At 37.5% G+C, this 13,652-nt stretch overlaps 1 protein-coding gene across 4 annotated transcripts in view; it reads left to right on the top strand.

Annotated features, from left to right (window-relative positions):
* The first annotated feature begins 1,457 nt into the window (after positions 1 to 1,457).
* The window catches only part of mcf2la (mcf.2 cell line derived transforming sequence-like a), an 83,110-nt gene continuing 70,915 nt past the window's right edge, over positions 1,458 to 13,652 (top strand). Inside the window, exons 1-2 of one of the 4 annotated variants that reach the window (XM_048196453.1) lie at positions 9,467 to 9,762; positions 11,908 to 11,951. Coding sequence is in view for 3 of the 4 variants with exons in the window: in XM_048196441.1 (XP_048052398.1) it covers positions 13,089 to 13,215 (127 nt within the window). In the remaining variant the exon portion in view is untranslated. Of the gene's footprint in view, positions 1,591 to 9,466; positions 9,763 to 11,907; positions 11,952 to 12,930; positions 13,216 to 13,652 lie in introns of those variants that run through there. The other 3 variants (XM_048196445.1, XM_048196448.1, XM_048196441.1) reach the window with 3 other exon arrangements.

Below are 13,652 nucleotides of genomic sequence, written 5' to 3'. Positions count from 1 at the left end.
ATATTCTGCATAATTGGGGTGTTTTTAAATAAACACTGACAAAAACTATATAAGTTTTAGGGCTGGGCGATATAACATTGATAAAAGTGATTACGCAGATTTAAACCTACCGATATTGTAGTTATATAAAATATTCACAGGCCGATTTGCTTTATGTAGCCTATGTCCCCGGCGTCGAAATCAGGCACATATAAATGTCAGGAAACACGATTCCTGGCTGCATGACAATATCCATGGATTAGGTTTATTTGACAAGGTTATAAGAAACACTTTCGAGCCCAACCTTTAGTGTAATTCGTTAGTTTTACTCGCGTTTTCGCAGTTTCCCCTGTTAAATCCAGTCACGCAGCAGGTTCTTTTGCCACTCAGTTCAGCTGAGGGAGCGCGCTTTCGGCGGGAAAGTGACGTCAATGCATACCCTCTATAGATATTAGACACATTGTAGCTAAATATACTAACTAGTCCATATATGAAGTAACTTGGATTGCAGATTAATAATAGTATATTAACGTTGTTCATCTTGTTGCTAGGCCGATTGTAAGGGCTAAGTTGTAACTATATGTTTCTTATCGAAAACTCAAAGCTAATCTACAAGTAAGATTAAATAATTTAAAAACAAGTTAATATTTTTAATTAATGTATTTATTTGGTAAGTAGTCATATCATAAGCGGCGGATAATCTATCGTGGTTTATTTTGCAATAATGATGACCCTCGGAAACGCCAACGTCATGGTAGCTTGTAATTCTGCTTCTCGACCACAAGGTGTCGCCATGTTCCAAAACTACAACTGGGCTAGAGTTATGATACAGGTAATGCAGCACTAAACTCATCCATAGTTCTTTGTGCTACATTGGTGCATTTATTTGCTTTAACAGTAGGAAAGAAAGTGAGCCATTTAATATGCATGAAAACACACTCACAACATACCAGAATCTAAAATAATTGATTTAATTAACCCAGAAGAAACCCAAATGACCTTTCTTGACCTTAATGATGATTTATAAAGCACCACTGATGATATCTGCAGTCTATCAAATATGATTTGAGTGCAGTTATTTTCTCAGACTCTGTTCTAGCTGTTAGAGAGGACAATAAATTAATATGACATATCACACACACAGTTATGCATGATTGCTTATGAGCACATGCATGTTTGTAGGTCACAGTCTGTTTACGTGCTATTTCCATGCATTGCTGTCATGTAGTGACCCTAATATCACTCATATTTGCATACCTGTGTGTGTGTGTGCAAACTGTGCATGATGACTCTGCATGGCTGCTGCAGTGTGTGTATGTGTGTCAGTGTGTTGCTGTCTCATCCTTGCCACTGAGCTGAGGCACCTCTCTCTCTCTTTTTCTCTCTCCAGCATCTCTTGCAGTGGCGACAGCGGCAGCAGCAGCGCTGGTTTGAGCAGCGAGACGGCTTCCTCTCTCCCCTCAGAATCCTTCTCTCCTGAGCAGCAGAGCTGCGTGTCTCCGCTGCTCCTGATTCTCTGCATCCTGCTCATCATGATCCTGTGGGTGAAGATGGGAGAGGACTCTCTGGAGGAGCTCGTCAGACGACTCACTGTTATCGTACATAAAATCGGTAGGAGGAGCTGTGAGTGAGTGTGTGTGTGAATCAGTGGTGTTACGAGAAAGGTATGGGAACTGTAGCTCAAGGTTGTTTGTCTTTGCTCTAGTAAGTATTTGCTGAGAACGTGTCGTATTGATTTTACCTCGGAATAAATGAATCCTTCCAACCTGTGAAACAACAACAGCTGTTATAATTAGATCTTTATTATGCTTAGTTGCTCAAAATCGTTGCTGTTGATTGGCATCACTTATATTATATGCCTTTTGAATTTGAATTTTGAAGTCTGAATGAAAACTTTTTCAACATTCCTAATTAGATTTTAGTATTTGAAATTGGTATTTGTGATTTTTAAAATGTGATTGTTTTAAAATTAGAAATTCTGAATTAGAACTTTTGACATTTGAACTAGACATTTTGAACGTTGCATTTAGTTGTTTTTGATTTACTGTAATATTGAATGCAGAAGAATGAGAAAATTGTGCCGTTTTTGTTTTTTTGTTTGTTTGTATGTTTTTTTAAAAAGAACAAGAATTCGGCTTGATTTTTAATCAATGAATGCCCCTTTCCACTGATCGTTCAACCACTGATTGAATCGTGCCTTCGTCAGTTCTTCCTCAGCTCCATGTAACAGAATAATAGTCATCTGCTGCTATAGTTGCACATATTGTTATAGGGTTAGTTCACCCAAAAATGAAAATTCTGAACGCAAATTGAGATATTTTTGTTGAAATCCGATGGCTCAGTGAGGCCTGCACATTTCCTCTCTCAAGATCCATAAAGGTGCTAAAAACATATTTAAATCAGTTCATGTGGGTACAGTGGTTCAATATTAATATTATAAAGCGACGAGAATATTTTTGGTGCGCCAAAAAAACAAAATAACGACTTATATAGTGATGGCCGATTTCAAAACACTGCTTCAGGAAGCTTCGGGAGCGTTATGAATCAGCGTGTTGAATCAGCAGTTCGGAGTGCCAAAGTCAGGTGATTTCAGCAGTTTGGCGGTTTGACACGTGATCCGAATCATGATTTGATACGCTGATTTGTAACGCTCCGAATCTTCCTGAAGCAGTGTTTTGAAATCGGCCATCACTTTATAAGTCGTTATTTAATTTTTTTGGCACACCAAAAATATTCTCGTCGCTTTATAATATTAATATTGAACCACTGTACTCACATGAACTGATTTAAATATGTTTTTAGTACCTTTATGGATCTTGAGAGAGGAAATGTCATTGCTCCCTATGCAGGCCTCACTGAGCCATCGGATTTCAACAAAAATATCTTAATTTGTGTTCCGAAGATCATCGAAGGTCTTACGGGTGTAAAACGGCACGAGGGTGAGTAATTAATGACAGAATTTTCATTTTTGGATGAACTAACCCTTTAAAGTGTAAAAACACAAAATTAACCTAAAGTCCTGTTTTTTCTGAAAAACAATTCTTATTTTTCTGCTTTAAATAAAAATAAAAAATAAATAAAAAAACGAATGCAACATACCAAACCCAAACCTGGAGTGTAATGCACACTTTGAATATGAATTTTGAATTTAAATTTTAAAGGGGTCATGAACTGTGTTGTTTTATTGTTTTATAATGTTTCTTGGGGTGCACTTATAATGTTAGTATGCTTTTTACAACAAAAATTTTCATAATTTAGAAATAAAAGGCATTTTTCCTACCCTGATTTTAGCCCTCTGATTTGAACGCTTTGTTTTAAGGGACGTGTCTCTGTGAGACTTCAGTGTAAACGCCCACTGCTGTGATTGGCTGACATCTTTCCATTTGAAATTACTCTCTTTTAGTGCGTTTTTACTATTACAGCTCTCAAGGTTAACTAGTCGTGAAAAGTGTTGCATTACATTTAGATCTATGGCATTATATTTAGATTGTGGAATGAAAGGTTGCAGTGATGAGCATGTAGCCGATCACTGACATTTTAAGTGAATGAAAGCAGTGATCTCGTCATTACAACTCAATTTCTTTTTTTTCTCAATTGCACACTAACGAACGCTTTCATCTTCACTAACAGTGCAAACATGATATAACTAAGAGATTCGTTGAATAAACGAATTTTGCATGGGAGTTTTGCACATCAGTCACTGATAAACTCGCACTGTTTGAACGATTGCAAAGGGAGCTTTCTTTGATCGCTTTCTTTATATAATTTAATCACCGTTAAATAAGAGATTATTTTCATCCTACTAAGAGAAACAATGCAAGTTGACGTTTAGTCACGGGTTTGAATAACTGACTAACTGGTGGGCGGGGCTAAACAGGCAGTGATGAAGTTGATCTTCTTCTGCGGAGGCGGTGCTTGCTGCCCTTTGACGTCATAGATCCTCACTTTGAAAATCCTGTCGTTTGCTGGGTCTGGTGTCAATAAAAGCTTTTATTGGACTAACAAGGAAGTTTTCAGCTCTGAAACTTACAGGATATTCTTATAGTATGATGACCTTTTATATATCAAAAGCTCAAGGAAAATTTGATTTCTCAGTTCATCACCCCTTTTAAATTTGACTTAGAATTTTTTTTTTTTTTAATTGCAATTCAAATCCTGAACTGTAGATTCTCTTTCTCTTGCTCTTTCTCATTTATGTGGTGGGTAAGCCTATCTGTGTTTTTATGATGTCTTCTTCCTCTCATTCTCTGAGGAGTTCTGTTTGTCCTATTTCCCTACATCTGAGCAGTCTGCCACTGGCAGTGAGTGGCTAAAAACACACACCGGCACAATGAAGCAGCAAACACACAAAGCGTACTAACACCCTTTCTCACATTCATGGTCTTTCAAAAATATTATATGTCTATAAATGGGTCATCCTTTAGTCAAGAGGTTTTGGCCTTTAGCGTTCTGGTGTATAAAGATACATGTTACTGTTTACACTATGGTGAACTCACTCTTAACCTGCTTGTATTCGCACACTCATTTATTTGCTGAAGCTCTGAGTTATCATTAGTTACAAGGTAGCATTCATTTATGCTTATTAGACTTTTGTTTTGTTTTAAATGAATTGGAGTGAGCATAAGATTCCAGCTGTGGTCACAATGTTTTTAAAAGGAAAACCTAAAGAACTAGATTCCAACTATTGTGTGGACCAACCAGCTGGAAACATGTTTATGCAATATTTTTGTGTTTTTATGGAAAGGGGATAGAATATATAATTAGTTGAGTATAAAAACAGTAGAAGTAAATGGAAAGCCCCCTCCATGATAGAAAAACAACCCAGTGTTGCGATATCAACATTTTGCAAAACCGAAACAAAATTAAACTGTGATTGATCCATTTACCCATGAATAAATGTTGAAATGCCGACTGGGAATATGCTTGTTTGTGCATGACTGGCCGCGCTAGAAATTTTGTCTGCTATGTTGACCTATGTTTCTCACATGCGCCATTTTGTGCCTTAAAAACTTCAAGAGGAACCGGTTAGTGTTTATTAGGTGTCTAAAACTCAGTCTAGACAAAGAGCTAATGCTGGTCCTCAGCAGCTGTCTGCTCATATTCACAATTTCTCTCTCACACACTCGCACATGACATTACTTCTGCACTCTAAATGTCACCCATTAGCTTATCACGTCTCCCAGCACAGTGACAGTTAGATTTTGAGGTGATCACAGATCTAAATTGTAATAATAAAGTATACTGACTAAATGTATTTTCATTTTTGAGCAAACGCTACACATAGTTACACGCAGTTCAGTGACACGACTGAAGCACATGCATCTTTTTCTATTCAAAGCAACATATATTGTTAATAATTATGTTGGCTTGACAAAGCTGATCTATTTAGACGTATTAAATTTCTAACAGTAATTCGCCCTAGAGCTTTCAAACTATGACCACCAAACCCGGTATGTTCTGACTCGTTATGCTATAAACATGCAAAAATATGTTAGAAACATGCTAGCAACATCCTAAATCAATATGATAAAACATCCAAGGAATGTGCTAAGTTATGCTAGCAACATGCTAGCAATAGCTGGGTCTCGTTTTGAAGGCTGCGCCCTTCTGAGGTCGCATTTGCCAATGACATGCGTCATCAAGGATGTCTCATTTCTGAAAAGTAACCATTAGAAATTCCTGAGGGAAAAATTACTGTAATTTCTTTCCTACATTGGAATATAATGGTTCTGAAATGAGGCAGCCTCGATGTGGCCTACAGAGATCCAGCAAATGTGTAATAATAAAAAATAAAAATACAGCAAATGTGTTAAAACATGCTAGCAACATGCTAAAACAAGCTAGCATTGAACCAGGGATTGGTTTAAGCATGCTAGCAGCATACTAACAACATGCCAGAAACATGTTAGCAACATTAAAACATATTTGCTACATCAGGCAATGCCTGAACATGTGGTCTAATATGGTTTCTTAGTGATCTTATGAGGTCTAATTGGGTCTGAAAGGGGACAGAACTGGTTTGATATGGTTTCTTGAGGGTCTAGTGGTCTGTTTGAGATTTTATTTTGTCTTACTTTCTGTCTATCTGCTAGTAAAACCTTAAAATCTCAAGCTTTTAAAACTACACTTTCAGACCAGGCTTTGTCAAGCCAACATCAAATCATCTGTCTAGTTCATGTTTTATAGTTCTGTAGATGTTTTACCAGTGACATTATTTTTGGATGGCTATAAAAAACTTTGATGTTCCAGCTCAGGTTAGCCACTAGTGGTTAACAATACTAATAGCCTTTAAATAGAAAACTTTAATGTGTTTTATGACATTGTATCATCATATAAACACTTTTACCTCTATTTAGCACAGATTATCTCTGTGTTTAATGGCTCTAAATACTGTACAGTGTCTGTGGGTTGCTGTGGTAACGGGTTCTGTTGTCTTTCAAGAGGAGGCTGTTTTCTTCTGTAGGGTTACTTCCACCGTGGTAATAGGATGAGAACTAGAGGGCTAAATTACATGCTGGGGAGGCCTTTGCCCAAACCTTGGCAGGCGGTTTCTCCCTCTCTCCTCTTTTCTCTGTGTTCTCTGAAGACATTGCCAAGGGTGAAACAGGGAGAGAATCAGAGCAAAGAGAGAAACAGAGAGTGACTGTGAGAGAAAACCTCTCTCAGATAACAAATAACTGTGACGTCATGTATGGTAGATATGAACTGCATATGTGTGTTAACTGTATGTGTTTCATTTGAAAATATAAGTGCTTCTTGAGCTAGGGCATTGCAAGGTCTAGCCAGGACATTACATATGCATATTCATGGTATTATGCATAATAATAGAGTTATATGATGAGATGATGTATTTATTTTGAACTCTTATCATCTAATTGCATATAGAAATTATAAAAAAAAAAAAAAACGCATAAAGGAGCATGCTACAGTAGTTGTAGTCTCATGCATTATTTAGTGTGTGTATTCCTGCATTCTGTGCTCTGCTCTATTTGGGGGAATGTATGTGACTGTAAGAGGTGCGCAGGTGTTCCTCACTAACCCTATAATGGCTTATCCTGCTCTTCATCTCTCTGCATCTGACTCCTCATCACACAAACACACATATGTGTGTTTCTGGTGCAGACATTAACTTCTATTTGATATTGTTTATTCCCTAACTCTCTGATATTATGTATTTTTATTCATTATAAAGTTATTTAATAGGCTTACCAGTGTTTTCCTCTAAATGTGGACATACCATAGGCTTCTATTGTTTTTTTATAAAAATGATTATAACCCTAACCCTATCAACCCCTTAAAGGGTTAGTTCACCCAAAAATAAAAATTCCGTCATTAATTACTCACCCTCATGTCGTTCCAAACCCGTAAGACTTTCGTTTATCTTCAGAACACAAATGAAGATATTTTTGATGAAATCTGAGAGCTTTCTGTCTGAAACTGACACTTCAAAAAGTTCATAAAGAAACTAATCTATATGAATTGAACAGTTTAGTCAAAATTTTCTGAAGAGACTCGATCACTTTATGTGATCAACAGATTTAATTTAGGCTTATATTCACATTTTAACATTGATTGGCGAACATGACGCGCGACAGCAAACCTCTTGCGAGAATGAACCTCATTGGTTCTCACGCGCGTCAATCAAACGTGCTTGAGCTTCAGTTTACCACAACTGGTGTGTGAGCTGAAGAATGTTTATATGTGAATAAAAGCCTAAATTAAATCTGTTCATCATATAAAGCGATTGAGTCTCTTCAGAAAATTTGAACTAAACTGGTCAATACATATGGATTAGTTTTACGGTCTCTTTATGAACTTTTTGAAGCATCAAAATGTCAGTAGCATAGCTGTCAATGGAGGGACAGAAATCTCTGATTTCATCTATCTATCTATCTATCTATCTATCTATCTATCTATCTATCTAATCAGTTTTGTCAGGTCCACACTCACCTACAGTATACATCTTACTACCACAAACTAGTCAGTCAACTTTCATTCCTTGTACCACATTACAGAAGTAACTCTCAGATGTGGTATTTAAGAAAGTTTTTTTACTGAATGTTTGCTGATGAACATTCAGTAACATTCCACTCATGATAATGTAAAATGCATGTCTTAAATGATTCCTAAAAGGTTCAAATTCATTTAGAGGTTTTGTTTCTGTTAAGAAAAAGTTAGTCAATTTGGCCCCTAAGTGGCGCACAAGAATGCTGGAGATTAGAGTTTACTTATGATTGTGTGTGAGTGTGTGTGTGTGTGTGTGTGTGTGTGTGTGTAATTAGCAGAGCAGAAGGGGATTTGTGCTAAAACTCTCCCTCCCCTCTCCTCCACTCTTCTTCTCTCCTCTGCAAGAATAAGTACGCATGTTTATTGCTTGAATGCCGGGCTTGTTTCCTTACAAACAGGAGGTCCAAAATGCGTCTGCATGCAGCGTCTCTCTGCGGGTCCCATCTGACAGAGGAAGCCCTCTGAGACCAGGACTGGGCTGCTGTAGTCTTCCCAGCATTCTCTTGGATCAGTTCGTCCTGGCTTGGGATTTAATTGGTCTTAGTTCAGACTCTTTTAGCATTGGTCTGGACCGAATGTGGATTTGGGCTGGCTCCGAGAGGTCAGGCCGAGCCGAGACCGGTTGAGACTGGTTTAGGTGCATGTAGGGACCAGTTTAAATGTCTCTGCACGAGTTTCTTCGGGAGGGCCAGGACACCCCACAGCGGATGCTGTCCCGACTGACGCAGCTCCTCTACAACCTATCGGCTACAGTCTTACAGGGAGTCCCCTTCTCTCCTTTCACAACCTTCAGCCGCAAGAGCTCCTGGAGGGACTGGAACGGTGAGAGAACTGAATATCAGCTTGTGTATGTGTGGCGTAGCTGCTTTCAGATGGTTTTGCTGAGGAAACAGGATGGAAATTGCTGACTGACTCTTAGTTTGTGAGTCATTCAGTTTTAGGACACATCTTTGTGAAAGTTAAAGGAATAGTTCAGCCAAAAATGAAACTTCTGCTATTTACTCACCCCATGTCAATCAGAACTCATAGGACTTTCTTTCTTTTGTGGAACTGCAGAATTTTGTAGAATGGACAAGTTGAACTTGTGCAGTTTCAGTGAATGAGAACTGAAGCATTGAAGCCTGAAAGCTCTCAATTGATTATAATTGCATAGAAAAGAACCACTAACATATTCTTTAAAATATCTCCTTTTGAAAGAAAGAAAGTATGGATCGGCATAAGGATGAGTAAACGATGAACAGAATGGATGAACTATTTCTTGAACATATTGTGACCCCAAAAAGTCTGATGAAAAGAAATGTATGCATTTGAATTGTCCATATTCTTTTTATGGTCAACTTAAGTGAATATTTGTCCGTTTATTTGTGTGTGTGCGTGTGGGAGGTTGAAAGGTGGTTTCCTCGTGGGATTTCTCTCTCATCATTGAGATGCATGTGGATGGCCCATTGCCCAGATCACATTGACACACATCCTCTCTCTCTCTCTCTCTCTCTCTTGCTCAGACACTTTGTGCTAAAAGTTTTGTTTTCGCAGTAAACCAATGTGTCTCAGCACAGAGCTGAACTGGTATATTTAGAGAACACGCATGGCAAAAGAGACAGATAAATATTGGCAAATAGCGTATCATCTCAACTTCTCAAAAAGATAATCACACACATAACAACTCACTGAACAAGTGCATACAGTGGACAGACTAGGGAATACACACACAAAAAACAAGGCACTGACAAGGACAATATATCTGTACTGGAGAGCAGATGTCTGACAGCCTGAAATGTGAGTAAATCTCTGATCTTAAGCTTCTCTGTGTCTGCTTCTCGCTCTTAACAAGATGCTGCTTAAGTCTGAGTGCGTTTGTGTGTGTATTTGCTCTTTGATGTTTGACTTTCTATGTGTTTAATATGAAACTACTCCTTGCATCCTTGTGATGTTGTCACACTCTTTTGTTCCGTATCAGCGCAATGCAGATGAGTCTATTTTGAACTTCGTTATCTGTCATATTCAGACTCCTTATCTTTTCAGACTAATCTCAGACCAGCTTTAGCATAAAGTCTTCAAAGTCTTTTATTATTAGAATATGAAGTTTATACACACCATCTAGAACCAGATGTCCAATTTTCCAGTGATTGTCTGTGTGTTTTGTTCTATTAAGGCAAGCGTCACTATTACTATTGCTTATCTGTGTTATTTTATAGGGGTGTAACGATACGCTCAGGTCACGATACGATACGTATCTCGATACGGAGTTCACGATACGATACGTATCACGATATTTTGAACAAAATGAAACTGAAATTCAAACAAGATTTATTAAAAAAACTAATAATTAATTAACAACAAATAATTTTCCTTGTTGTACATACAAGATCACATTTCAATAAAATAAATAAATATAAAATTTTAATAAAAACCTTCTGTATTCAAATTAACAGTTGAATAGGGCTGTCTGTCACTGAAAAAAAATGTTAAATTTAACATGAACTTAGAATTATGAATAGGGGCCGTTCACATATCGCGTCTAAAAGCGCGTGGAAGGCGCGGCTGCACCGCTTCTCCTTCTTTCCAAAGCGCTTGCGCTCCTGTGGCGTCGGTCGTTGCTATGCAACCATGAACTGAGCTCTCCAAGAGGATCAGGATGTTTCTGCAAAGGATAAATGATTTCTAGCCCTTGCATTAGTTTTACTACGAGATATATTGATGGAGATAAGATATAAAAACCACCATGTACAGCTATGATCAGCTGTTCGGCTGAGCTTTTGATGTTTTGTTACGGAAAGGCCATAGCTGATCGGTTGATTCTTGTCACACGACCTGCGGTGCGCTTGCGGCATTCTGAGAAGTTGGGAATTGCATGCGCGTCGCGACCGCGTTGATCCAATTATGAGCGCGCCTGCCGCGCAGCTACATTTGAAAATAATAACTGACTTGCACGCGGAAAAGACGCAATATGTGAACGGGCCCACAGAACTTCTTAAAGCAAAGCATCGCAAGCGTCTTTTGCTTTTCTGTGAGCACAGCTGTTGCTGTGCACTGCGGTGAAAGAAAGCCACGACTTTTCTCACGCGACCATGCAAGAGACTGACATGAGAAACGTTTAAACCTTGCAAGATTCAATGTGTGCCCGAAACACTTACTGAACTAGAGAGCTGATTAAGACACACCATCTACGATAAATCGTTACACCCCTAATACTTATAGTAATTTAAAAATGTGGTAGCATTGGATCTGGTCAGGAAGGATAACTCTGGGAGTTGGAAGGGGTGTGTCGCGATTCTGCCTTCTCACATCGCGATACAGGTTCGTGGACCTGCGTATCGCGATTTCGGTTTCATATCGCATATCGTTACAGCCCTATTATTTTATTATTATTGAGACACATTTTTTTTATTTGAATTATTTTTTATTTTTATATGTCCCAGTGTCATTTTATTTAAAATATTAGCAATTCTTTTGTTGTTTTTTAATAATTTTTATGTCTATATCGTTTTTATTAATTTTTATTTCAGCTTTAGTTTTAATTATTTTAGTACATCAGGTTAAACTAAATAAAATGGGAAATGTTGCCCTGCAACTAGCTGAAATAAAAATATATTTTTTTATTTTAGTTAACATTTATTGTATGGTTTTGTTTTTTGTTAACTATATACTTAGAGCTTGAGACATATTTGATATTTGCTCAACTTTTCTTTTTATAAATCATAGCCACGTGGAGTTTTCCAGCCTGCCGTATGTTGTAATGGTGTCTGGTAATGGTTAACCTCAGCTGCAGGTTTGAACGGTTTGCGTGAGGTCAAAGTATAACAGACAGCGGTTAGAGTCGTGAAGTGGTGCTGGATCCATTTACACGCGTGTGTTTGTGTTTGCTGTGAGAAGTAAATCCAGATAGCCAGAAATGGAAACAGTGTGTTGTTTCCTCCACAGACCTGGGAGGACGAAAACCAGGTACTCGCAGGCCCCACGATCAGGTAAATGTGTTTGGTTAACCTCTGAGACCTCGAAATGACCTCTGAAGCTATGAGAAGTATTCTGACATGCTGAAATTTTAATGTATAATTCTATGTACAAAAAAGTAATACCTTTAAAATAATAAAATAGCTCTAGAAATAAAAAATGAACATGACTAAATATGAAAATTGATCATGCAAAAAAAACAAAAAAACAATGAAATTAATGGTGAAAAAATGGCAGCTATGGTTGCCAGAACTTTACTGTAAAAAATATAGTAGCAACATTTCTGTTTTTTTCAATTTAAATTAAATTTGCTGAAAATTATTTTCTACTTCCAAAAATTGTCCACCAGTATTTGACTTTAAATTACATGAAATGTCCCATTAGATCTGTTACAGTTTCTCACCGTATAGAGTAAGGGAACTTTACCATTTTTACTGTATTTTTTAACAGATTTTTACTGTATGATTTTTAGAGAAAAAAAGAGTCTTCTCAGATACTGTTTTTCTTATGAGAAAAAAAATCTCAAACTATCAAATCTATCCACATATTAATTTTATTATTTTTAAATATTTGTTTACAGTTCATGTTCATTTGTCCATTTAAAGTTTTAAATTTTATCAGCTTATTTGTTCCCTGGAACTCAAATCCATAACCTAAACACCAAGCTTAATCAACTGAGCTACAGAAACTTTGTAAATTTTCCAATTTGTTTAAATGTTTTCAAATGATACATAACAAAGAACTCCATTAAGTTTATTGAAAGAGCAACCAACACTATTCTTTTGTGCATTTATTTGAAAATCTGATTATAATGCAAATAGATGTGATATTGCCTTTCAAATCACAGATGAGATAAGAGACAGATGGTGTGTTTGTGAACGAGTGAGTAGCTGCATGTGTGTGTAGAGTTTCTTTATTTTGGGGCGTTACCTGCGGTTGGCATGGGTGTGACTGAAAAACAGCGTCACGTCCCTGACTGCTGCACTCACACCTGAGAGAGAAAGATACAGCGTCTCAGAGAGGGAGAGAGAGACCATGATAATTCAGGGAGTGAATATTTGCAATGCGAGGACAGGCGTGACAGTAAAAGAGAGAATGACTGAGGAAGGTAAGAACAGCAGGGTAGATTGAGACCAAGTGAAGGAGGTGAAATGATACTGATGGAGGAGACTGTGACGCACCTCCGACCCCCAGAGAACTGCAGGAGCTTGGTGAAGATCCCTTTAGAGGAAATGGAAAGTTTCTACAGGTTCATTGTTTCCTGCGATGGGCTGATCTGTAAGTTCCTCTTTTGTCATGTGCTGAGAATATGAGAAGTGTTTGTGTGGCACTTTGCTGTTTTTCCCAGCACTTGCATTATGATGCATGATGTTGTTGGCAGTGATGTATCATGGGAAGGGTGATAATGCATCTTCCATTTGAGTATGTGTTAGTATCTGGTTGTGTGATGCAATGCTGTCAGGTTTAACAAGCTGAATGTGTTTTAAAAATCTGCAGGGATCAAGCAGCAAACATTTCACCTACAGGAATATTTAAAAATTTAAATTAATAATTGATTTACTTATCCTTATGTTGTTTCGTTCCAATTTGCTGCTACAATGTGCTATAGATTTTTAACAAATTATTTTATAGTTTTTGCCATGATGCTCCATATTAACCAACCTGTGTCAGTATTATTTATGGACTATAGTATTTATTACTGTTTCGAATGAGCT

This window comes from Megalobrama amblycephala, linkage group LG7 (genome assembly GCF_018812025.1).
Source record: "Megalobrama amblycephala isolate DHTTF-2021 linkage group LG7, ASM1881202v1, whole genome shotgun sequence".
Taxonomy (NCBI): domain Eukaryota; kingdom Metazoa; phylum Chordata; class Actinopteri; order Cypriniformes; family Xenocyprididae; genus Megalobrama; species Megalobrama amblycephala.
This window is presented reverse-complemented; position numbering and strand designations above follow the sequence as displayed.